Genomic DNA, 24,284 nt, shown 5'->3' on the forward strand with positions numbered 1-24,284 from the left:
TTCATCATAAATCTTTTAATTATCATTGTGTCTGTAATCACATAATCAAAGTTGCTTCCTTCTGGTAATCTCAGTCTGTTTCCCAATTTATCCTTTAAGTTGGCTTTCAATTGATGGTATGCAAACATTATACCATGAGTTATTCCATATTTGTGCTTCAATTGTTCAAATGTTAATAAATTATTTCCCAAAAAACAATTTTCTATTCTTTTAATTCCTTTTCTCTCCCATTCTCTAAAGGAAAGGTTATCTATTGTAAAAGGGATTAGCTGATTTTGCATCAATAATGATTTTGGTATTTGGTAATTTGTTTTTTTTTCCTTTAAGTGAATCTTCTTCCATATATCGAGTAAATGATGCAGTACTGGTGAGCTTTTATATTGCACCAGTTTTTCATCCCACTTGTAAAGTATATGTTCCAGTACTTCTCCCCTATTTTATCTAGCTCTCTCTTACTCCAATCTGGTTTTTCCCTAGTCTGATTAAAAAATCTGATAAATACCTTAATTGTGCTGCTCTACAATAAATTTTAAAGTTTGGTAACTGCAAACCACTTTGGTTGTACCTCTCTGTTAATTTATCTAATGCTATCCTCTGGTTTACCCCCCTTTCCATAAAATTTTCCTTATAATTCTCTTTAGTTCATTAAAGAATTTCTCTGTTAAGGGAATTGGTAACGATTGAAAGAAGTATTGTATCCTTGGGAAGACATTCATTTTAACTCAATTTAACCTCCCTATCAACATTAGCGGTAATTCTTTCCAATGTTCTAAATCTTCCTGCAATTTCTTTATTAGTGGCTGATAATTTAAATTGTACAAGTGGCTTAAATTATTATCTAACCTAATACCTCATATCGGATTGCTTGTTTTGCCATTTAAATGGTGATTCTATTTTAAATTCTGTATAATCCGCATTGGCCACTTCACTTTTATTTGTGTTGATCTTGTACTCCGATATTTCTTCATATTCCTTCAATTTCTTATGTAGTTCTTTTATTGATATTTCTGGTTCTGTTAAGTATTCTATGCTGTCATCTGCAAATAAACTGATTTTATACTCCTTCTCCTTTATTTTTTATCCCTTTTATTTTCTGTTCTTATCAGTTCTGCCAATGGTTCTATTGCTAAAGTGAACAGTGAGGGAGATAATGGACATCCCTGCCTAGTTGACCTACTTAATTTAAATTGGTTCGATACATGCCCATTTACTGTTACCTTTGACAATGGTTGAAACCATTGCTTTAATGCTTTAATCCAATTAATATATTTTTCTGGTAGATTGAGCCTCTGTAATACTTTGAATAAATAATTCCATTCTACCCTGTCAAAGGCTTTTTCTGTGTCTAAAACAACAGCCACTGTTGCCATCTTATTTCCTTGAACTGCATGAATTAAATTAATAAATTTACATACATTATCCGCTGTTCGTCTTTTTTTAATATATCCAGTTTGATCTTGTTTTACTATTTTTGGAAAACAGTCAGCCAATCTGTTTGCTAATAATTTTGCTATTATCTTTTAATCTGAATTAAGTAGAGATATTAGTCTAAATGATGCTGGTGTTATTGGATCCTTCCCTGTCTTTGGTATTACTGTAATTATTGATGTCTTACATGAATCTGGCAAGTTTTGTATTTCTTCTATATGGTTCATTACTTCCAGGAGAGGAGGAATTATAATAACTCTTTAAGTGTTTTATAGAATTCTATTGGGAATCCATCCTCTCCAGGCGTTTTATTGTTCGGAAGCTTTTTTAATATATCCTGTGCTTCCTCTATTTCAAATGGTTTTATCAGTTTGTTCCTCTTCTTGCAATTTCGGCAGTTCAATTTTAGCTAAAAACTCTTCTATTTTATTATCTTTCCCCTCGTTCTCAGTTTGGTATAATTGTTCATAAAAATTCCTTAAAGTTCTCATTAATCTCCATTGTAATTTGTTAGTCCTTTTTCCTTGATGCCAATACAGTTAGCTTGTTCTGTTTTAAGTTGCCAGACTAATACTTTGTGTGTTTTTCCTAGTTCATAATACTTTTGCTTTATTTTCATTATGTTCTTCTCCACCATATACATTTGTAATGTTTCATATTTTATTTTTTTGTCCTCCAATTCTCTTTTTGTTATATCATCCCTTGTTGCTAGTTCCTTTTCTGTACTTACTATCTCCCTTTCCAACTGTTCTATTTCCCGATTGTAGTCCTTTATCATCTTAGTTACATAACTTATTATCTGCCCTCTAATGAAGGCTTTCATAGCATCCCATAATATAAATTTGTCTTTCACTGATTCCGTATTTATTTCAAAGTACGTTTTAATTTAAAAGTACTCTCTAAATTCCTGCCTTTTAAGTAGCATGGAATTTAACCTCCATCTATATGTTCTTGGTGGAATATCCTCCAGTTCTATTGCTAATAACAGGGGTGAATGATCAGATAGTAATCTAGCTCTATATTCAGTTTTCCTAACTCTCCCTTGAATATGGGCCGACAACAAAAACCTATCTATCCTTGAGTATGTTTTATGCCTACTCGAATAATATGAGTATTCCTTCTTCTTGGGTGCTTCCTCCTCCATATATCCATAAGTTTCATTTCCTGGATTGATTTAACCATAAATTTGGCCACTTTATTCTTTTTGCTCGTCTTTTGTCCAGTTTTATCCAACATTCGATCCAAATTAAGGTTAAAATCCCCTCCTATCAATATTCCCTTGCGTATCTTTCTTTGGCTTGGCTTCGCGGACGAAGAATTATGGAGGGGGTAAAAGTCCACGTCAGCTGCAGGCTCGTTTGTGGCTGACAAGTCCGATGCGGGACAGGCAGACACGGTTGCAGCGACTGCAGGGGAAAATTGGTTGGTTGGGGTTGGGTGTTGGGTTTTTCTTCCTTTGCCTTTTGTCAGTGAGGTGGGCTCTGCGGTCTTCTTCAAAGGAGGTTGCTGCCCGCCAAACTGTGAGGCGCCAAGATGCACGGTTTGAGGCGATATCAGCCCACTGGCGGTGGTCAATGTGGCAGGCACCAAGAGATTTCTTTAGGCAGTCCTTGTACCTTTTCTTTGGTGCACCTCTGTCACGGTGGCCAGTGGAGAGCTCGCCATATAACACGATCTTGGGAAGGCGATGGTCCTCCATTCTGGAGACGTGACCCACCCAGCGCAGCTGGATCTTCAGCAGTGTGGACTCGATGCTGTCGACCTCTGCCATCTCGAGTACTTCGACGTTAGGGATGAAAGCGCTCCAATGGATGTTGAGGATGGAGCGGAGACAACGTTGGTGGAAGCGTTCTAGGAGCCGTAGGTGATGCCGGTAGAGGACCCATGATTCGGAGCCAAACAGGAGTGTGGGTATGACAACGGCTCTGTATACGCTTTGTGAGGTTTTTCAGTTGGTTGTTTTTCCAGACTCTTTTGTGTAGTCTTCCAAAGGCGCTATTTGCCTTGGCGAGTCTGTTGTCTATCTCATTGTCGATCCTTGCATCTGATGAAATGGTGCAGCCGAGATAGGTAAACTGGTTGACCGTTTTGAGTTTTGTGTGCCCGATGGAGATGTGGGGGGGCTGGTAGTCATGGTGGGGAGCTGGCTGATGGAGGACCTCAGTTTTCTTCAGGCTGACTTCCAGGCCAAACATTTTGGCAGTTTCCGCAAAACAGGACGTCAAGCGCTGAAGAGCTGGCTCTGAATGGGCAACTAAAGTGGCATCATCTGCAAAGAGTAGTTCACGGACAAGTTGCTCTTGTGTCTTGGTGTGAGCTTGCAGGCGCCTCAGATTGAAGAGACTGCCATCCGTGCGGTACCGGATGTAAACAGCGTCTTCATTGTTGGGGTCTTTCATGGCTTGGTTCAGAATCATGCTGAAGAAGATTGAAAAGAGGGTTGGTGCGAGAACGCAGCCTTGCTTCACGCCATTGTTAATGGAGAAGGGTTCAGAGAGCTCATTGCTGTATCTGACCCGACCTTGTTGGTTTTCGTGCAGTTGGATAATCATGTTGAGGAACTTTGGGGGACATCCGATGCGCTCTAGTATTTGCCAAGCCCTTTCCTGCTCACGGTGTCGAAGGCTTTGGTGAGGTCAACAAAGGTGATGTAGAGTCCTTTGTTTTGTTCTCTGCACTTTTCTTGGAGCTGTCTGAGGGCAAAGACCATGTCAGTAGTTCCTCTGTTTGCGCGAAAGCCGCACTGTGATTCTGGGAGAATATTCTCGGCGACACTAGGTATTATTCTATTTAGTAGAATCCTAGCGAAGATTTTGCCTGCAATGGAGAGCAACGTGATTCCCCTGTAGTTTGAGCAGTCTGATTTCTCGCCTTTGTTTTTGTACAGGGTGATGATGGTGGCATCACGAAGATCCTGAGGCAGTTTTCCTTGGTCCCAACAAAGCTTGAAAAACTCATGCAGTTTGACATGCAGAGTTTTGCCGCCAGCCTTCCAGACCTCTGGGGGGATTCCATCCATACCTGCTGCTTTGCCACTTTTCAGTTGTTCGATTGCCTTATATGTCTCATCCAGGGTGAGGACCTCATCCAGCTCTAGCCTTAGGGGCTGTTGAGGGAGCTGGAGCAGGGCGGAATCTTGGACTGAGCGGTTGGCACTGAAAAGAGATTGGAAGTGTTCTGACCATCGGTTGAGGATGGAGATCTTGTCGCTGAGGAGGACTTTGCCGTCTGAGCTGCGCAGCGGACTTTGGACTTGGGGTGAGGGGCCGTACACAGCCTTTAGAGCCTCGTAGAAACCTCTGAAGTCGCCAATGTCCGCGCTGAGCTGGGTTCGTTTGGCGAGGCTAGTCCACCACTCATTTTGGATCTCCCGGAGTTTGCGCTGAAGATGGCTGCATGCGCGACGGAAGGCTTGTTTCTTCTCTGGACAGGACGGCTTTGTAAGGTGAGCCTGGTGGGCAGCTCGCTTCTTTGCCAGCAGCTCCTGGGTTTCCTGGCTGTTTTCGTCAAACCAGTCCTTGTTTTTCCTGGAGGAGAAGCCCAGTACCTCTTCAGTGGATTGCAGTATGGTAGTCTTCAACTGATCCCAGAGGGTTTCAGGGGACGGGTCCGTGAGGCGGGTTGCATCATCGAGCTTTGCTTTGAGGTTTGCCTGGAAGTTTCCTCTCGCTTCGTCTGACTGCAGGTTTCCAACATTGAACCTCTTTCTGGGGGCTTTACTGTTCCTGGGCTTTGGCTTGAAGTGAAGGTTGAGCTTGCAGCGAACCAGCCGGTGGTCAGTGTGGCATTCCGCGCTAGGCATGACCCTGGTGTGGAGCACATCTCGTTTGTCACTTTCTCGCACCAGGATGTAGTCCAGGAGGTGCCAGTGTTTGGATCGGGGATGCATCCAGGTGGTCTTAAGGCTGTCCCTCTGCTGAAAAAGGGTGTTTGTAATGACAAGCTGCTGTTCTGCGCAGAGCTCCAACAGGAGGCGCCCATTGTCGTTGCACTTGCCGACGCCATGCTTGCCCAGGATTCCTGGCCAGGTTTCTGAGTCTTTGCCGACACGAGCGTTGAAGTCGCCCAGGATGACAACCTTGGAGACGGCGGCCCCAGTCAGGGCACAGGGAGAGCTGCGGCGGCCTCGGCCCCGGTCCGGGCAGTATGGTCCGACCTAGGAGGGGAGGCAGAGCCCTCCAGCCCAGGTAAGAAACCTGCATAGGAGAAGGCCACTCCGATATAAAACCTACAACCCAAGGACCTCGCTGCCACGTCCCAGCTTGCTTGGCCACGGCACACGAACTATGGGTGTAAAGGGTGGGGCCAGTACTGCGCGCACTGCACTCCACCTAAAAGCTCCTTTGCGCAGGCCCGAGGACAGGTCCACGTCCTCCCCCTCCACGTCCTCCCCCTCAAAAGATGCTCACAAACTCAAGCTAGCATGCTGGAACATCAGAACCATGCTAGACAAGGCTGACAGCCACCGACCTGAACGTCGGTCTGCCCTCATTGCACAAGAACTCCTCAGACTTGACATCGACATAGCCGCTCTCAGTGAAGTCTGCCTGGCAGATGTAGGCAGCCTCCAAGAACGCGGCGCGGGCTACACACTCTACTGGTCTGACAAGCCTTCGGATGAACGACGCCTATCTGGTGTAGGCTTCATGGTCAAGAGCTTCATTGCCTCCAAACTCGAAAACCTTCCGACAGGCCTCTCGGACCGAATCATGTCCATGCGACTCCCCCTTCAAAACAAGCGTCGCATCACCCTCATCAGTGCGTATCTACAATCTTCAAAAAAATATCTTACATAAACTTTTGATCCTCTTCATTAGGTGCATATATTTTGAGCAAATTCCAAAATTCTGGGTATATCTGACACTTTATCATTACATACCTTCCTGCTAGATCTATTATTTCCTCTTCTATTTTGATTGGTACATTTTTATTAATTAATAAAGCTACACCTGTAGCTTTTGAATTATATGATGCTGCCGCTACGTGCCCTACCCAGTCTCTCCTTAATTTGTTATGTTCCATTTCAGTTAGATGCATTTCCTGCACAAATGCTATGTCTATTTTTTCTTAGTAAATTTAATAGCCTCTTCCGTTTAATTTGGTTATGTATTCCATTAAATATTTATAGTCATATAATTCAACATGGCCATCTCATATCCTGTTACACCACATTTCCACTTCCTCACCACCACCATCCCTCTTTTCCCCATTTTCATTTCTCAGTTTTCCCTTTTTAAACTTCAGCAACTCCCACATCCAATATTTTCTTAGCCCCAAATGTTCCCCCCACCCCATCCTGAGTTGCCCCTTATCCCTTATTTGGATTGCAAACCCGCTCGCAAGCGTCAACTGATTTCGCAGTGACGGTTATTCTCTCCCACCCACCCCCCCCAGAAAAGACTTTTTTTTACACATAACAAAGTTCACCCTCATTTTTCCCTTACATCTTTTCTTTCCTTCTCTTTCCCTTCTTTAGTTCTTACATAAACATTATTTTTACATCTTTATATATATTTTATCACCAATCTTCATTCTTGTTACAACTCTTCATCTCTCCTTCTGTCCTGCAGGTGTTTTGTAAATTCTCGTGCTTCCTCCGGATCCGAGAACAGTCTGCTTTGCTCCCCAGGTATAAACATTTTAAGCACAGCTGGATGTCTTAACATAAATTTATAACCTTTTTTCCATAGGATCGATTTTGCTGTATTAAACTCCTTCCTCTTTAAGAGTTCAAAACTTGTGTCTGGGTAAAAAAATATTTTTTGATGCTTGTATTCCAATGGTTTATTGTCTTCTCTAATTTTATTCCTTGCCCGCTCCAGTATATTTTCTCTTGTTGTATATCTCAAAAATTTTACTAAAATGGATCTTGGTTTTTGATATGTCTGTTGTTTCAGAGCTAGTGCTCTGTGAGCCCTTTCTATTTCCATTCCTTCCTGTATTTCTGTCATTCTCAAGACCTTTGGGATCCATTCTTTTTTAAATTCCTTCATATCAGTGCCTTCTTCACCTTCCTTTAGGCCGACTATTTTTGTTGTTTCGCCTACTATAATTTTCCAACATGTCAATTTCCTGAGCTAACAACTCTTGTGACTCTAACTTTTTTATCATTTTCTTCTTAAGTCATTCACTTCCATTTCTACAGCCATTTCTCGTTCTTCCACATTTTCTAATCTTTTCCCTATATCGTCATGACCAGCTTTAATCTATTCACTTTTTCTTCTGTACTTTTCATTTTTCTTTTAATTTCACTAAATTTTATTGTCAACTATTCTTTTAATGCTCTCATTTGTTCTTGGGGGAAAAAAAACTTTATCTATATTCTGTCCATCTGTTTTACTTTCTATTTCTCTGTGCAGATCTTGGTCTTCTTTCTCTTCTTCTGTGTCTGTGCCTGTTTGTGTCGTCTTCTTCTCTTCATTGTATCTGTGTCTCTTCTGGCTTTCCTGATGAGTTGCTTGTCTCACTTTGCAGGGCTGCTTCTTGATGTTGGTCCTCTTCTACAGGGGTATTCCACTGTTGGGCCTCCTGCTGCTGCTCTTCTTTCCTTTCACTCCCTTTCCTGTTCCAGCTGAGAGTGCTGGTGTCGGGCATCCCTTAGCTGGTCGCATTGTGTTTGCCCACTCCTCGGCTGAGCCCCTCTCCTGTCGGTGTTCTCCTTTTCCTTAGTAAGCGCACTTTTGTTTGGATTAGAGAGCCATTTTTGCAGTCCAGCAGTTGGGGGGTCGCAACTCTGTGGGGTTGTCACCAACCTCTGAGAACGGGCTCTTCTCCACGACGGCTCCCTGTTTCTTCATGCAGGTAAGGCCTTCCTTCTTTCTCTTACGGCGTCTTTTCTTCTTCTTTTTGTCTCGTTGTTTTTACTTTTTCCTTCTTGGGTGCCATTTTCTTTCTTTTCTCTTCAACTTTATTTTTTATTTGTTATGTTTTGTATTTCTTGAACTTTGCATTTTCTTCACTTTATTTTTTCTTTTCTGGAGAGGGCTGGTATTCCCCTACCGGCCACTACTCCATCACGTGACTCCTCCATTCCTGAGGAAGTTGAGGTGCTGATATTCTTTCTTCATGATGCCATTCGTGTGTTGGGTCCAGGAAGGATCCTCAGAAATTGTGACTCACTGGAATTGAAATTTGCTCATCTCCACCTCTGATTTTCCCCCAATGATCACTGTATCATACATCTCTGGTTTTCTCCTGCTGAAGTCCACCTAAACTCCTTGGTTTTGGTGACATTCAATGCGAGGTTGATATTAGTACGCCATTCAGTCAATCTCCCTGGTGTATGTTGACTCATTGCCACTTTTTTTTACAGCCCACTACTGTGGTATTGTCAGTAAATTTATAGATGGTGTAAATGTTGTACCAAGCCGCACAGTCATGGGTGTTAAGTGAGTAGAGCAGCAGGCTAAGTCAGCAAACTTGTAATGCTCCGGTACTGATGGAGGTTGTGGAGGAGATGTTCTTGCCAATCCTCACTGATTGTGGCATGGAAGTGAGGAAATCAAGGATCCAATTCCCTAGTGGGTTGTTGAGTGAGGCTCAGATTTTGCAGATTCAGTCATTAAATGGAATCCTACAGTAGAACTCCGATTATCTGAAATTGGATTCTCCAAAATAAGGATATTCAAAACAAATAAGAAATACTCATTTATCCAAAATATTTTTGGAATTGACCGAGGATGCCAGCCTCCCAGTGGAGGCAGCAGTGGACGCAGCAGTGGACCTTGGGCTCCCAGCATGAGCAGGGCCTCTGTGGGGAGGTATCTGTGATTGGCAATGGCCAGCTTTTTTTTTGGTGAGAATTAAACATTATTTTAATGCTTAAAAATGCTTACCTTGTTGTTTGTTGTTGTTTAAACACTTACAAGTCAGCCTGAAGAAAACTGAGGTCCTCCATCAGCCAACTCCCCACCATGACTACCAGCCCCCCCACATCTCCATCGGGCACACAAAACTCAAAACGGTCAACCAGTTTATCTATCTCGGCTGCACCATTTCATCGGATGCAAGGATCGACAACGAGATAGACAACAGACTCGCCAAGGCAAATAGTGCCTTTGGAAGACTACACAAAAGAGTCTGGAAAAACAACCAACTGAAAAACCTCACAAAGATTAGCGTATACAGAGCCGTTGTCATACCCACACTCCTGTTCGGCTCCGAATCATGGGTCCTCTACCGGCATCACCTACGGCTCCTAGAACGCTTCCACCAGCATTGTCTCTGCTCCATCCTCAACATTCATTGGAGCAACTTCATCTCCAACCTCGAAGTACTTGAGATGGCAGAGGCCGAGAGCATCAAATCCATGCTGCTGAAGATCAAACTGCGCTGGGTAGGTCACGTCTCCAGAATGGAGGACCATCGCCTTCCCAAGATCGTGTTATATGGCGAGCTCTCCACTGGCCACCGTGACAGAGGTGCACCAAAGAAGAGGTACAAGGACTGCCTAAAGAAATCTTTTGGTGCCTGCCACATTGACCACCGCCAGTGGGCTGATATCACCTCAAACCGTGCATCTTGGCACCTCACAGTTCGGCGGGCAGCAACCTCCTTGGAAGAAGACCGCAGAGCCCACCTCACTGACAAAAGACAAAGGAGGAAAAACCCAACACCCAACCCAACCAACCAATTTTCACTTGCAACCACTGCAACCGTGTTTGCCTGTCCCGCATCGGACTTGTCAGCCACAAACGAGCCTGCAGCTGATGTGGACATTACCCCTCCATAAATCTTCGTCCGCGAAGCCAAGCCAAAGAAAAAAACACTTACAATTGATTTGCTGTTGCTACTGGGCTGTTTTTTAAAAAACACCAGTTCTCTGGGGAAAAAAAAAAGTTTATCCAAAATAGGCCCGGTCCTGACCATTTTGGATAATTTGAGTTGTAATGTATAATTTTATAATTGATTTTTCGGTCATCTGCAACATCTGCTGTAATTCCTTCAACTATCTCTATCACACCATCAAAAAAAATTCAATCAACTTTGCAAAATGTGATCTGCTTTTGCAAAACCATACAGATGGTCTTTTTTTTTAACAGTTCAAGCTTCTCCATGTGCCTAACTTGTTTCTCTCTAGGTTGTCTCTCATTCTCTCTTGCACTCTCTCAACCCTGGCTGGCCAGAGAATTTGCTCAAGAGAAATGAGGGATGTGTTTGTGAAAGACAGAAGTCCAGCAAAGACAGTATAACCTCATTAGAACACGACAGTTGGGGTCTAAGGTTTCATACCGCGTGACAGCCGAGTCACGGAACAGATGCATATATGTCAGAGTGCCTGCGGATAATCAAACCCAAATATTACCAGTTTTCGAAGGATCCGCTACTAACAATTTCAATGAAAGAAAGCAAGCGCATTCTTTTAATATTGGTATTCTGAATTTTAATCAACTTATTTTACGTCGTCTTTTGAAGTGCTGTAGCGCTGATGAGATTCTGAGCAATTGATGATGTGACTTCCAACACCAGGGCTTTATATATTGATTCTTAATCATACTTGCAGTTAAATTTTCACAAGATGAGCCAAACAAAAGAACATAATTAATGCGGTTTGATCAAGCACGGTGTTATATAGGTGAGAAGTAAATCGATTCGTGATAATGGAGGTAATTTATGCAGATTAACACCTTCAAAGAAACTAAATTCAAGCTGTAAATATACAAAATGTCAGTCAAACACATCTATTAAAAAATAAGTTAAGTATTTAATTTATAAAATGCATATCAATAATCTGTCAAACCCATCCTTTTTTTCATCCATCTATCTTTCAAAATTTGCAAAGTTTAGGGGTCCACAGACACCCACGCTACAAGCAAGTCGCAGATTAACAAATCGCGTTCTAACAAGGTTTCAGGGCGCCATGAGCTGCATGCAGGCTGTAGGAGTTCACTTGAGGAAGATGGAATAGGTCTGGCAGTTGAGGCTAAGAAGAATGCAAAGATATTCTAAAAGTATTTTAAAAGCGTAAGAGTAACTAGCGAAAGAATACAGTCTGCAGAAGATTAACAACTTCATCTATGTTCAGGGCCTCAGAAAATCAGAGAGGCCTCAAATTAGTAATTTTCTCCTGTATTCGCCTTGGAGATGAGGGAACTTTAGGAAGTAAACCATTGTTTTGAAGGGAATTTGCATTACAGAAGAGGAGGTGCTGGAGGTTTTAAAATGAATAAAGATAGATAAATCCTTGTTGTTTGAACAAATATCCCAAGAAGTTATGTGAAGCTGTAGAAAAATTATGGTTGCCCTGGCAGAGAGATTTAAATCCCCACGAAGCACAAGTGGCTAATGTTGTGTTTTTATTGAAAGGCTGTAAGGATAAGCCAGGCTGTTGAGCTTCAGTCATGGGTAAATTAGAGGAAGGGAATCTGAGAGACAGGATCTAAATGGAAAGACAAGGACTGATTAGGAATAATCCCTATAGCTTTTGTGTGGGTTGAATTTTTTTGAACCAAAAAATTTTTAAGCCAGGTTTCGCAAGGCCTTCAACAACGTCCCTCATTGTAAACCGGTTGAAAAGGTCAGATTGCATGGGATTCATTGCATGAGGTGGCCAATAAGATATCGAATTGACTTGATGGTAGAAGACCAAGTGGTAGTGAAAGGTTCTTGCTCAAATTGGAGGCCTGTGGTGTGCTGCAGAGATCAGTGCTGGATCCACTGCTATTTGTTACTTAATCATTAACATAGATGATAATGTAATTCGCATGGTTTTAACAAACTTGTGGATGTCACCAAAATTAACAGTATAGTGGATTGATGATTATCTAAGATTACATGAGAATCTAGAGGAACTCAGAAAATGGTCAAGGAATGGCAGATGGAATTTAACTCAAACAAATGTGAGGTGTTACAGTTTGGCAGGTTAAACTATGGGAGGACTTGCATAGTAAATGGCATGGCTCTGGGAAGTGTTACAGAACAAAAATACTTGGAATACAGATACATAAATCCATGAAAGTGGAAATGGGTAGACTAGGTGCACTTGAGTTCATCAGTCGTGGCACTGAATGCCAGCGCATTCAACTGCACAAGATGTTGGTGAGATTGCACTTGGAGTATTGTGCACAGTTTTGGTCAATTAGTTATAGGAAAGATATTAAGATGGAAAGGGTGTTGAAAAGACTCAAGAATGTTAGCAGGACTGGTAGGCTTGAATTATAAGAAGAGGTTGGATATTCTGGGATTTTTTTCCCCTTGGGATTTAAAAGGTTGAGAAAAGGACCTTGGATAGATTTTTCCCAAGATAACAGAATCTAAAACAAACAGGCATAGGAAAGAGGGGAAAGAGTTGAAAGGGACGAGAGGGACACATTCATATAGATGGGGTGGTATATGGAATAAGCTGCTAGAGGAAGTGATAGAAGAGAGGTCAATTGTGATGTACAGAAGATGCTTAAACAGGTACATGGATAGGAAAGATTTAGAGGGATATGGGCTGAATGCAGGCAAATGGAACAAACTTGTTTCAACATGAACAAGTTGGGTCAGTGGGTCTGTTTCAATGCTGTGGAACTCTAATAATGAATTTTTTTTTATTGTCACACTTATAAAGATGCAGTTAAAAGTTTTGTGTGCTAGCCCAGCATGCAAGCCCATACATCAAATAGTGCAATAAAAATAAATAGTACTTGGAGCGGTTTTTCAAGGTTCTTTTATTGTCATGCAGAGAATGTCATATTACACGAAATTTCCTTTAGTGAGTCAGACAATGGATTTGCCATCAGCAGAAATTGCCTGGCACCCCTTACAGTCAGAGAAAGAGAAGCAAAAGAGAGTCCCCCAGTAACTGAGTGTCTATGGATTTGTGTACAGCGCTCTTGTAGCCTCCGCATCCACACAGCCTTAATCCAAACCATCAGCAACCTGAGCTCCAGATCCAAATCTCCGACACGATCAGGAAGGCCTCAGCACACACTCACATCTGATACTTGATACCCCTTCAGCCAGTCTCAAACCAGTCTCCAGCAGTCTGCAGCCTGGTGCGAATTTCCTAACCACAGTCGCCCACACCCTGTGTGGATTTCTTGCCTCAAGTCACCAACAGCTTGTCACCTGTGTGATCTTCAGCTTCAGAGCATCTAACACGTCCAGCACCATGGACACTGTCTTGTGGATCGTCTCTTCTGCTTCTCTTTCTCAAATGGGAGGTGTTTTCCCTGTGGTGCCATTAGAGCAATGTTACTGATGTAGGCATTATTTTGCTAACATGTTACATTAGTAGTGAATGTATGCAAATTTTTATTTTGTCTGTTTTAATATTGAAATACCTTTCAATGGGGATAATTAATGGTAATATTTTTGTCTTGAAATAATTTTTATTTATCTTAGATGGATAAAAGAGAAAAAGAGAGAGAAAATGAAAGGGAAAAGAATGCAGTTGTAACTCATGCTACAAATGCCACAGCAAAGAGGTCATATTCCCCTTTGAATGCAAAATATAAGTTGCCAGTGCCATCCATTATTCGGTAAGGAAAGTGCACCTTTATTATTTTAACTGCAACAGCTTTGTTATTATACAGTTGCAAAATATCAAAATTTGCATGACACTGCAAAATTATTAAACTTGAGAACAAAATGTGGGAATATTTTGGAGGTTGGTAAAATTGTGGTTGGCATTTTGGGTTTTGAAATGAGTGACTTCACCTTGTTTCATCTGAACAGTTTTTACTTTTGCTTATCATAGATTATCACCAAAAAACACTTCTGTGGTGAATCCAAAATTGATTATTTCACCATCTGGCTCAGTAAAGAATTCATCAATTCAGGGACCACCTTCACCTGGAAATGTTCATCCAATGATGGGATTCAAGTGTGAAATACAAGACCAAGAAGTGGTGAGTCCAAAACCTCAAGAGGATGCAGGTAAATATGCAATATCTTGCATTTGATGGTAAACAGCTGATGTCTTTTCAAAATGCTAATGTAAAACCAGAGTTTAATGATGCAATTTACCAAGAAACTTATCCTCAATCTCTCAATAATTATATTATAATGTCTCAAGATGAATTGAAACAATGCAGAAAAACTTTGTGTCAAGCAGCATCTGGATGCAAACAGTACAAGTTGACATTTTGGGTCAAGACCCTGCATCAGGATTGAGATGGAACAGGAAAGATAGCAATACGTTGAACAGTGTGAATGGAGGTTCATAGGTGATTGGTGGAATCAGATATGGGAGGGAATAATGGGCAGATATAAACCAGTGAGGATGTGAATGGGGAAGGTGAACAAATGGAGAACAAAACTAAGCAGACAAATGAGTATATATGGGAGGAAAACACAAGGGATCTGGTTTCTATGTTCATGCCATTGGGTTGAGGTATCGATGTTTTGCTTCTTGACATGAGTGTACAGGCTCAGCAAGATTGTTTGTGTCCAATTAAAGGTGTAATTACAACACGTGGATAATTTTGACCTTTGTTGTAGGGGCTATGAAGAATAAAAGTATGGCAGTTTCGTACAGTTTTACTGGTTGCTGCTTGGCCCCACTGCATTTACACTATACTGTGTAATTTTCCATATTTAAAAGATGACAAACTTGCATTGCTGGGAGTACTGAGAAAATTATTTACTTGGATAATGGGATTGAGGTATGAAGAAAGGTTGAGTTGGTTGAGCCTATATTGAGGTTAGATGAATAAGAAGAGATCTTATTGAGACAGGATTCTTGGTGGGGGGGGGATTGGTTGGGTGGATGGTGAGTGGGTGTTTCCATCCTGAGGGATATCCAGAACAAGGAGGCACACTTTCTGAACAAGGTACACACATTTGAGGCGATGAGGAATCTTTCCTTCAAGGGCCAAGACTCTGGACTTCTACATCCCAGAGGTACAAAGGCAGAATCATAACATTGAAATGTTATGAATCTGTGTCTTGAATACCAGATATCTGAATATTTTCAAGGGGTGTGAAGTGAGAAAGTGTTCTTGAGCAGGTATGACCTAACCCCAGTTCTGATGTTTTTGATCATTGGAAAATCATGTTCCATTTGGAAATGAATGTTTTTAAAATCTATTTTTTCACTACTTGCATTTTAAAATTTGCATCAAAATTCTTTTTTTCCCCCATTTGTATAGAAAGTGTTCCAATCATGCTCTCTGCTACTCCTGGCAAGGTCACGGCAGGTACCACCGATGCAGCAGAGGCCACAAGGCTACTGACTGAGAAACGGCGAATAGCACGGGAACAGAGAGATCGAGAGGAAGAGGAGAAAAGAGAACAAGAGGAGAGAGAAAGGTGTGCTATTATTTTGATGTAGGTTCGTTGGATTGTTTTATTCAAATTTCAGTAATTTACAACAAGAAAAATGCATCCAAATTTTAGCAAATAAGTGAGTGAATTGGCATTTTTCAGAAATCCAGGCTACAATTATAATTGGAAGTTTGATGCTTGCTTTACCTCATTTGTCATATTTGTACTTGACCTGAATTGCTTTTCAATCTAGCAGAATTCTTCTTGTTGTTTTCAGATCCCTGGCTGTTATCAAATTTCCCTATTAATGCAGACATCCCCATCAGTGCAAAGCTTCTCCATTTTGGCATTCTTGCAATGATTTTTATACATCATTTTTAAGATGCTTCATTTCTGATATTTTCTCTCTTCAAGCTCTTAATCTCTATATCCTCCTCCTTTGAGCCAATCCTTAAGACTTACCATTGTCCCAAGTTTCTGGCTTAAACATTTCATTATCTGTATCAATGTTTAAGTATTATTATTTTAAATTGCATCATCAAAACTACCTTTTATTAACTAGTTGGGTTTGATAGACCTAGTCTGTAGTTGCACTGTTTTCCTGAACCATTGTTAATTTCTAAACTGCTATGAAGCACTTAAGGGTGGCACGGTTAGTGTAGCAGTTAGTGCAATGTTATTACAGCACCAGCAACCTGAGTTCAAATCTTCTGTAAGGAGTTTGTATGTTCTCTCCTTGTCCACATGAATTTCTTCCAGGTGCTCCAGTTTCCTCCCATGTACCAATGATGTACGGGGATCGTGGCTTAATTGGTCACATGGGTCTATTTGGGTGGCGAGGGTTCATGGCTCAGAAAAGGCCTGTTACCATACTGCATAAATTATAACTAATGCAAAACTTGAGAAAACTTAATTTTTTAAACTAGTTTTCTTGGAATTTGCCAATGAAAAGAATTCACAAGGATGCCAACAAGTCTTCGAAACTCAGTGATTTGTTTCTCCTCAAAGCCTGGTGAGGTTGCCCAATATAAACATACTGGAAAAAAAAATTACATCAGGAATACAACAGCATAAAGATTAAGTATTTTAATGAAAGATGAGTAAACATAAAAATATAGCAACTGAATCCTAAACTTATAAACTAAAGTATGGTATATATATATCACCCAAGTATTTGTATCATTGAGTTATAAGAATAGCTACTGGATGGAAGCCTTCAAGATTAACTTGAAATGGAAAATTAAAATTGAGTTTCTATGTTCAAATTTTTTACATGTCCTAACCGCATCATTTTTTTTTTAAAGAGTTGCCCCCCACCCCCGCCTGTGATTAATTTTCATTGAAAGGTACAAATGGTGTTGCAGTAGTTAAATTGTCTGACTGGTAATACGCAGGCGTGCAGTAATAAGGAGAATGGGATATCTGTGAATTTAAGAATCTAGAATTGTGTCCTTTACTCTGCTTTGGCTTGACTGGTTATGTGGTTAACTATCTTGTGAAATGGTCTTAATTATTACATTAACACAGGAAAAGGATAACACCAGATGCATTGCCTATTATTGATTTGTGTACTGAACTGGATGTAGCAAAGCTGTGATAGTGTTGGCAATATCTCTTTGTATTAGCGTGGACAGAAGATGAATTGGGAAAGTTATCCTGCAGGTGAGTTAAACAGCAGTCTGATCTAATTGTATTCATGGACTAATACCTTACAACAGTAGGCCAGATTCCAATACAATCCCACTTGCAGAGCAGTCCTACCAAAGGCAAATATGGCAGTATCTTCCAGGGAAGAGGGTATAGCTGTGGAAGTTGTCAGTATTAACTGGAGAAATATGATGGCTTAGGATAAAATAGTCCTGAGTTCATGATTCAATTTTTCTCCGCCATGAACATTTTTTAAATTCTGAGGACATTCCCTATCCCAAATCCACCCAAATATCATGTTCTTTCATACTCAAATTGTACATGGAACAGATCTTTGATGTCCACTGGACATCCATAAAGAGCTGTGGATCCTAAGCAGCAGGAAAAAGGTGTCCCACCACAATCAGTAGTATAGCCTGGCACAAACCTTGCTTTACTATTTCTATCAAAGCAAACAATTAAGCTTGGTTAAATACCAAGTATGACCAGCATCGGGGCTTTGCCAAGTTGGTATGTCATTTTTTTTTGGCGATATTGCAACATAGAATTGCTGTGCTGAAAACAATAATTGTAAGCAATAAACAGCTAAATTCTCCTTCTACCAGCTCTGTAGTCCTGCCATATCTAGTTATTCACAATGGTGGACAATAAGACAGCACTAGAAAGAAGCAGCCTCGAGAAGCTTTCTCTCCTTAGTGACAAAGTATTAATGACAAAGACAAGACTAAAGCACTTGTGACCATATTTTGGCAGAAGTGCTGAGTGGTTAGTTGATCTTGGCATTAAAATCAGTCTACAGGAAATTAAATTCCTCGTGTGACAGAGTATATTGATATATTTTTGGGAGATAAATTGGGAAAAGTTACTTAGTCTTTGGCTTGGCTTCGCGGACGAAGATTTATGGAGGGGTAACTGTCCACGTCAGCTGCAGGCTCGTTTGTGGCTGACAAGTCCGATGTGGGTCAGGCCGACACGGTTGCAGGGGAAAATTGGTGGGTTGGGTGTTGGGTTTTTCCTCCTTTGTCTTTTGTCAGTGAGGTGGGCTCTGCGGTCTTCTTCAAAGGAGGTTGCTGCCTGCCGAACTCCAAGATGCATGGTTTGAGGCGATATCAGCCCACTGGCGGTGGTCAATGTGGCAGGCACCAAGAGATTTCTTTAGGCAGTCCTTGTACCTCTTCTTTGGTGCACCTCTGTCACGGTGGCCAGTGGAGAGCTCGCCATATAACACGATCTTGGGAAGGCGATGGTCCTCCATTCTGGAGACGTGACCTACCCAGCGCAGTTGGATCTTCAGCAGCGTGGATTCGATGCTGTCGGCCTCTGCCATCTCGAGTACTTCGATGTTGGGGATGAAGTCGCTCCAATGAAAGTTGAGGATGGAGCGGAGACAACGCTGGTGGAAGCATTCTAGGAGCCGTAGGTGATGCCAGTAGAGGACCCATGATTCGGAGCCGAACAGGAGTGTGGGTATGACAACGGCTCTGTATACGCTAATCTTTGTGAGGTTTTTCAGTTGGTTGTTTTTCCAGACTCTCTTGTGTAGTCTTCCAAAGGCGCTACTTGCCTTGGCGAGTCTGTTGTCTATCTCTTTGTTAATCCTTGCATCCGATGAAATGGTGCAGCCGAGATAGGTAAACTGGTTGACCGTTTTGAGTTTTGTGTGCCCGATGGAGATGTGGGGGGGCTGGTAGTCATGGTGGGGAGCTGGCTGATGGAGGACCTCAGTTTTCTTCAGGCTGACTTCCAGGCCAAACATTTTGGCAGTTTCCGCAAAACAGGACGTCAAGCGCTGAAGAGCTGGCTCTGAATGGGCAACTAAAGTGGCATCATCTGCAAAGAGTAGTTCACGGACAAGTTGCTCTTGTGTCTTGGTGTGAGCTTGCAGGCGCCTCAGATTGAAGAGACTGCCATCCGTGCGGTTCCGGATGTAAACAGCGTCTTCATTGTTGAGGTCTTTCGTGGCTTGGTTCAGCATCATGCTGAAGAAGATTGAAAAGAGGGTTGGTGCGAGAACGCAGCCTTGCTTCTCGCCATTGTTAATGGAGAAGGGTTCAGAGAGCTCATTGCTGTATCTGACCCGACCTTATTGGTTTTTGTGCAGTTGGATAACCATGTTGAGGAACTTTGGGGGGCATCAGAGGCGTTCTAGTATTTGCCAAAGATCTTTCCTGCTCACGGTGTCGAAGGCTTTGGTGAGGTCAACAAAGGTGATGTAGAGTCCTTTGTTTTGTTCTCTGCACTTTTCTTGGAGCTGTCTGAGGGTAAAGACCATGTCAGTAGTTCCTCTGTTTGCGCGAATGCCGCACTGTGATTCTGGGAGAACATTCTCGGCGACACTAGGTATTATTCTATTTAGGAGAATCCTAGCGAAGATTTTGCCTGCAATAGAGAGCAGCGTGATTCCCCTGTAGTTTGAGCAGTCTGATTTCTCGCCTTTGTTTTTGTACAGGGTGATGATGATGGCATCACGAAGGTCCTGAGGCAGTTTTCCTTGGTCCCAGCAGAGCTTGAAAAACTCATGCAGTTTGGCATGCAGAATTTTGCCGCCAGCCTTCCACATACAAACACTTTAAAACAGATCTTATTTGAAATACTGGAGTTCTGCTAATGCTAGACATGTCAGGGCCTCACAGCCTTTGCAAGAGCTTTGGAGAGTGCCTAAGAGACTTCACTAATGGATTGTTGTTCACAAAAAGGAAAGGGATGGAAGAGCTTGTCGGAGCTGCAGATTGTCTGAAGCTGTTCTAAGAGGGTCATGTGGTTTTGCAAGCAGAGAGAGTCTCTGTGTGTGAAAGAGAGACACACGCACATATCATTTCTACAGTGTTACAGTCAGCAACAGCAGCTGGGACTGGAACAGGACAAGCTGGCAAGCTTGTGGAAAACCCCATTTGGAAGATGGGTTGTGAATTTTTGGTTCGGCCTAGTCAAAGCCCTTGTGGTTCATGCAAGAAGAGAGGACTGGTTGTCTAATGTTTCATTTGGAATAAGAGAAACAAAAAGGAACTCTGTGGTGGCCTGAAAGAAGGAGGTTATCATCTTGAAAACCTTGATGGGGCAAGTTTCGTCAGCAAGACACTGGATGATTAAAAAGGAATCAGTTGTGGAGGTCCTGGAACAATAAATCTCTCTCTCAAAACAGACAAGAACTTTCCTGAGCAGTACCCATTTACCTTTCAAGCACCAAAGCCTGGTGAACTTTATCAATGTTAAATTCTGTGCACAGTATAAGAATTGCCCACAACCAGTGAACTTGGAGGAATGAGAAATGAGATTGGACTGAACAAAAGAATTTTTCTGATACAGCAACCTCCTTTGAAGAAGACCGCAGAGCCCACCTCACTGACAAAAGACAAAGGAGGAAAAACCCAACACCCAACCCCAACCAACAAATTTTCCCTTGCAACTGCTGCAACCGTGTCTGCCTGTCCCGCATCGGACTTGTCAGCCACAAACGAGCCTGCAGCTGACGTGAACATTTACCCCTCCATAAATCTTCGTCCGCGAAGCCAAGTCAAAGAAGAAATATAATATATATAGACACACATTACATGTGCGCTTAGAATTAGATGGGGGTTAAGTTAGGTTAGTTAAGCAAATAGCAATAAGTTAAAGTGTGATCCTGTTTTCACATTTAAAGTTAATTAAAAACAACTTTTGATAAGTAACCATTTGTCTTGGTGAATATCTATTGCTGCTGAATTTATGGGTCTTCTGGGCTCGTTGCACCTGTGTTAATAATTTATGGCGAGATCCCTTGATGCAGAAAAGTTTTGGAACCAAACAATGTCCTGGTTGTTTGACCAAAGATGCATATCAAAGCTAATATTGCCTCTAACCAAGCTATTTCCAGAACAGTTATAACACTAATATCTACATGATGATGGTGTATGATGTTGCAGCGGCCACTTCACCTCACAATGGTGAAATCTCCAACCCTCAATATTGTTCCCATGATCAGGAAACACTCATCAAAATACAAAACATGAGCCGGATCAGATTGGTAAGATTCTGTGCGTTTTTTAAACCTACTAAAGCAGAGAACACAGATTGCTACAAACCGCGGAGCAGATTATGGGATATGCTGGGAGGCCATCAGAAGCACTGCTGGAGAAGGTAGAAGCATGAAAAATGGGCCTGCATCAAGGTTAGACTGAGAGTTAACCTTTCAGACCTGCGCTCCTGACAGTCTTACTCTCAAATTTAAGGACACTTGAGAAGAAAGGATTACCTGAGGCTGCATCTGAACTAGAGAGAACTGCAAGACTGCTGTACTGTGGCGATTACAGAAATGTGGCTCCACGACTCCATTCCAGATGCGGTGATCCAGCTGGATGGCCTTATTTCCTTAAGGGCAGACGGAGATGCTGCTGCTTCTGACAAGACTTGGCGAGGGGGACTGCATTTACATCAACAAGAATTTGTGCACCAATATCTCTTTTGTGAAGACATTCTGCTGGTGATATGCAGACCCTTCTACCTGCCCAGGGAAGTTTGGCCGCACTGATTGCCATAGTCTTCATTCCACATTCGGCTAATGAGGGTGAAACTCTGAAGGAGCTTCACAGTGTCATCTGCGAAGCCTCATTCTTCACACCCTGACGGTGTCATGATTGTTGTTGGTGATTTCAATCAACCCAACCTGAAAATGGCCTTACTACAGTTTCAACAGCATGTGAAGGGCAGGCGGCGGGGGGGGGGGGGGGGGGCTGCCATTTGATGACGTTGGGCTAGACTTGAATTTTCTACTCTCTCTGAAAAGTTTTATAAAAGAGCTAAGAAGCCTGAACTGTCTGCAAAAAAAAAAAGAGAAAGCTATCAGAAGGCCTTTAGCACAATAAACAATGCCTCCTAACAAAGATAAACTGACTGTTACTTTTCAAGAACTTGAACAAGAAAAAGTAGCTGATAAAGGAGAGGCCGACCTCGAAAAAGGATCCTGGTGCCCTCCAGAAGGCAAGTGCCCATGGACAGACCTGGAGGTGGGGAGACCTTGGACATCACTGTACAAGGTCTCCCCCGACAATGCCCGACTGCCACGGATGAAGTGACACTGCACATTCGTGACTACTCGTGCATGCACAGAGCACAAAAAAAGGAGGCAATTTTTTAAAAAAGCTCAAGAAGCCTCCAGCTCCAATGATCAATAAGAGGAGGAGCAGGAAGAAGAAGAAATGTGTGTTGAACAGAGTTTTGGCCAAAAGACAATTGAAATGAAGAAGTTTATGGATTCTTTCCAGCAAACTTTGTTTCAGTTAACAATGCTTCCATTGTTAAAATGTAATGAGGATATAATTGAAAATAAGGGTTCTAAGAAGAAGGTGGAGAATGATATCTCAAATGGAACAAAAATTTGAAAATTAAAGGTAATGAATTTGAAATTCAGCATGTTAAAGAAAAAATAAAGTAAGTTCAGGCTGAGGTGGCTGAAACTAAAGAATAATTAACTAAAAAAAGGATACATTAGAAATTTTTTGTAGAAGAAATAATATAAAAATTGTTGGACTTGAGGAAGGTGACGAAGGGCAAGCTAGGAAGAGATTTTTTACAGCGTTGGATTCTGCAAACTTTGGGGGTAACTGAATTTCAAGGAGATATTGAGATTGAAAGAACTCATTGAGCATTATGACTTAATCGCAGCCAGATCAGAAACCATGTTTGAAGATCTTGGCGCTGGCTGCGAAGCAAGCGAAGGAGAGACAATTGCCTTTGATTTACCCTGATATAAGTTTTTTTTGTTGGAAAAAAAAGAATTTAATGCTGTTTAAAAATGTGCTATGATAAAGAGTTACACTTTTGTTTTAAGGAACCCAGCAGTGTTGAAAGTTTTTGTTCCTGAGGGTAAAAATAGATTTTTTACGGAACCCAATGAAGTGAAAGTATTTGCAGTTTCGTTGCCTGAGAAAATGAGACAAGAACTGGGAGAAATTTGAAGAGGGAGAGGAAGTGGAAAGATTGCAGTTGGGGATGTATAATGAAATGATACAAGTTTGAGGAGGAGAGAGAATTTAAGAGATGATGGTTTGTACCTGATAGATCTGTGTTTAAAAGAAAAATAAATTGATCTTTGTAAGTTTGAGAAGATTTGAGGCAAAAGAGATAGTATATTTTCGGGGGAGTTAGGTGAGAGTATAAACCTGGCCACCGCGGAATCTCATGGGCAGGTGTAGTTTTCGATCACAACTCCTATAGATCAGGGGTATAAAGACGCACTGTTAATAACATGCGCCGGGAAGGGGTGAGGTTGGATTTCTGTTCTTCGTTTCATTTTTTCTCAAAACACCTAAATTTAATAATTGTATTATGAAATTTTTAATTAGTATTTTGGATGTAGGAGGAGTGGAGATGAAAAGTTGGATGGTTATTGGATTTTGAGAGCTTAGATCACACATGTCAAACTCTGGCCCGCGGGCCAAATTTGGCCCACGATATAATTATATTTGGCCCTCAAGATCATATCAAAAATGTATTAGAGGTGGCCCGCTGGCCGTCGCGCCAGTATAGCGCATGCACAGTAACCGCTGTGTCCCAGGGTGAGAGAGAGAGAGAGAGAGAAAAATCCTGGTCCTTGAAAAGTAGTGGTGGGTGGTTTTATAAACACGCTGTCGTGTCCCCCCGCCCAACCCCACACCGCAGCGCGGCCTGGCCGGTGTCAGGGGAAGCCAAGGCTGCTTCCCAGCGCCCGGAACCCCAGTGGCACAGCGTTTCTTGGAGCTGCAGATGGAGTCGGGACGCCGGAGGGAAGATTGGGGCTCCCCGCCGGGCGATGGGGGCGCCGGCCGCCCTGCGCTTTCCCACCGGAGCAGCGGTGGGTGCCCGGAGTACACGTGGAGAGTGAGGCTGGTCAGGCAGGTAGGGTGGAACCCCCCGCCAATCTCGGGAGTGGCGTGGGCTGGATCAGGATTAGCCGCGCTCATCTGCTCCTCCACCGCTGACCGGGATCCCAGCGCAGTCCTGAGCGCGGAGACTGCCCTGGAAAGGTCCTGGGACACCGGCACGGAAAGAAAAGGGGGTCCGGG

At 42.3% G+C, this 24,284-nt stretch overlaps 1 protein-coding gene across 4 annotated transcripts in view; it reads left to right on the forward strand.

The window, feature by feature from the left end:
- map7b (microtubule-associated protein 7b) overlaps positions 1-24,284 on the forward strand; it is a 138,957-nt gene that overhangs the window by 87,294 nt on the left and 27,379 nt on the right. For all 4 annotated transcript variants that reach the window (XM_069887229.1, XM_069887226.1, XM_069887227.1 and 1 more), the window contains exons 9-11: positions 13,756-13,892; positions 14,111-14,289; positions 15,504-15,663. In XM_069887229.1, coding sequence (XP_069743330.1) covers positions 13,756-13,892; positions 14,111-14,289; positions 15,504-15,663 — 476 coding nt within the window. The remainder of the gene's footprint in view (positions 1-13,755; positions 13,893-14,110; positions 14,290-15,503; positions 15,664-24,284) is intronic.

The sequence above is a fragment of the Narcine bancroftii genome, chromosome 6 (assembly GCF_036971445.1).
Source record: "Narcine bancroftii isolate sNarBan1 chromosome 6, sNarBan1.hap1, whole genome shotgun sequence".
NCBI classification, from domain to species: Eukaryota; Metazoa; Chordata; class Chondrichthyes; order Torpediniformes; family Narcinidae; genus Narcine; species Narcine bancroftii.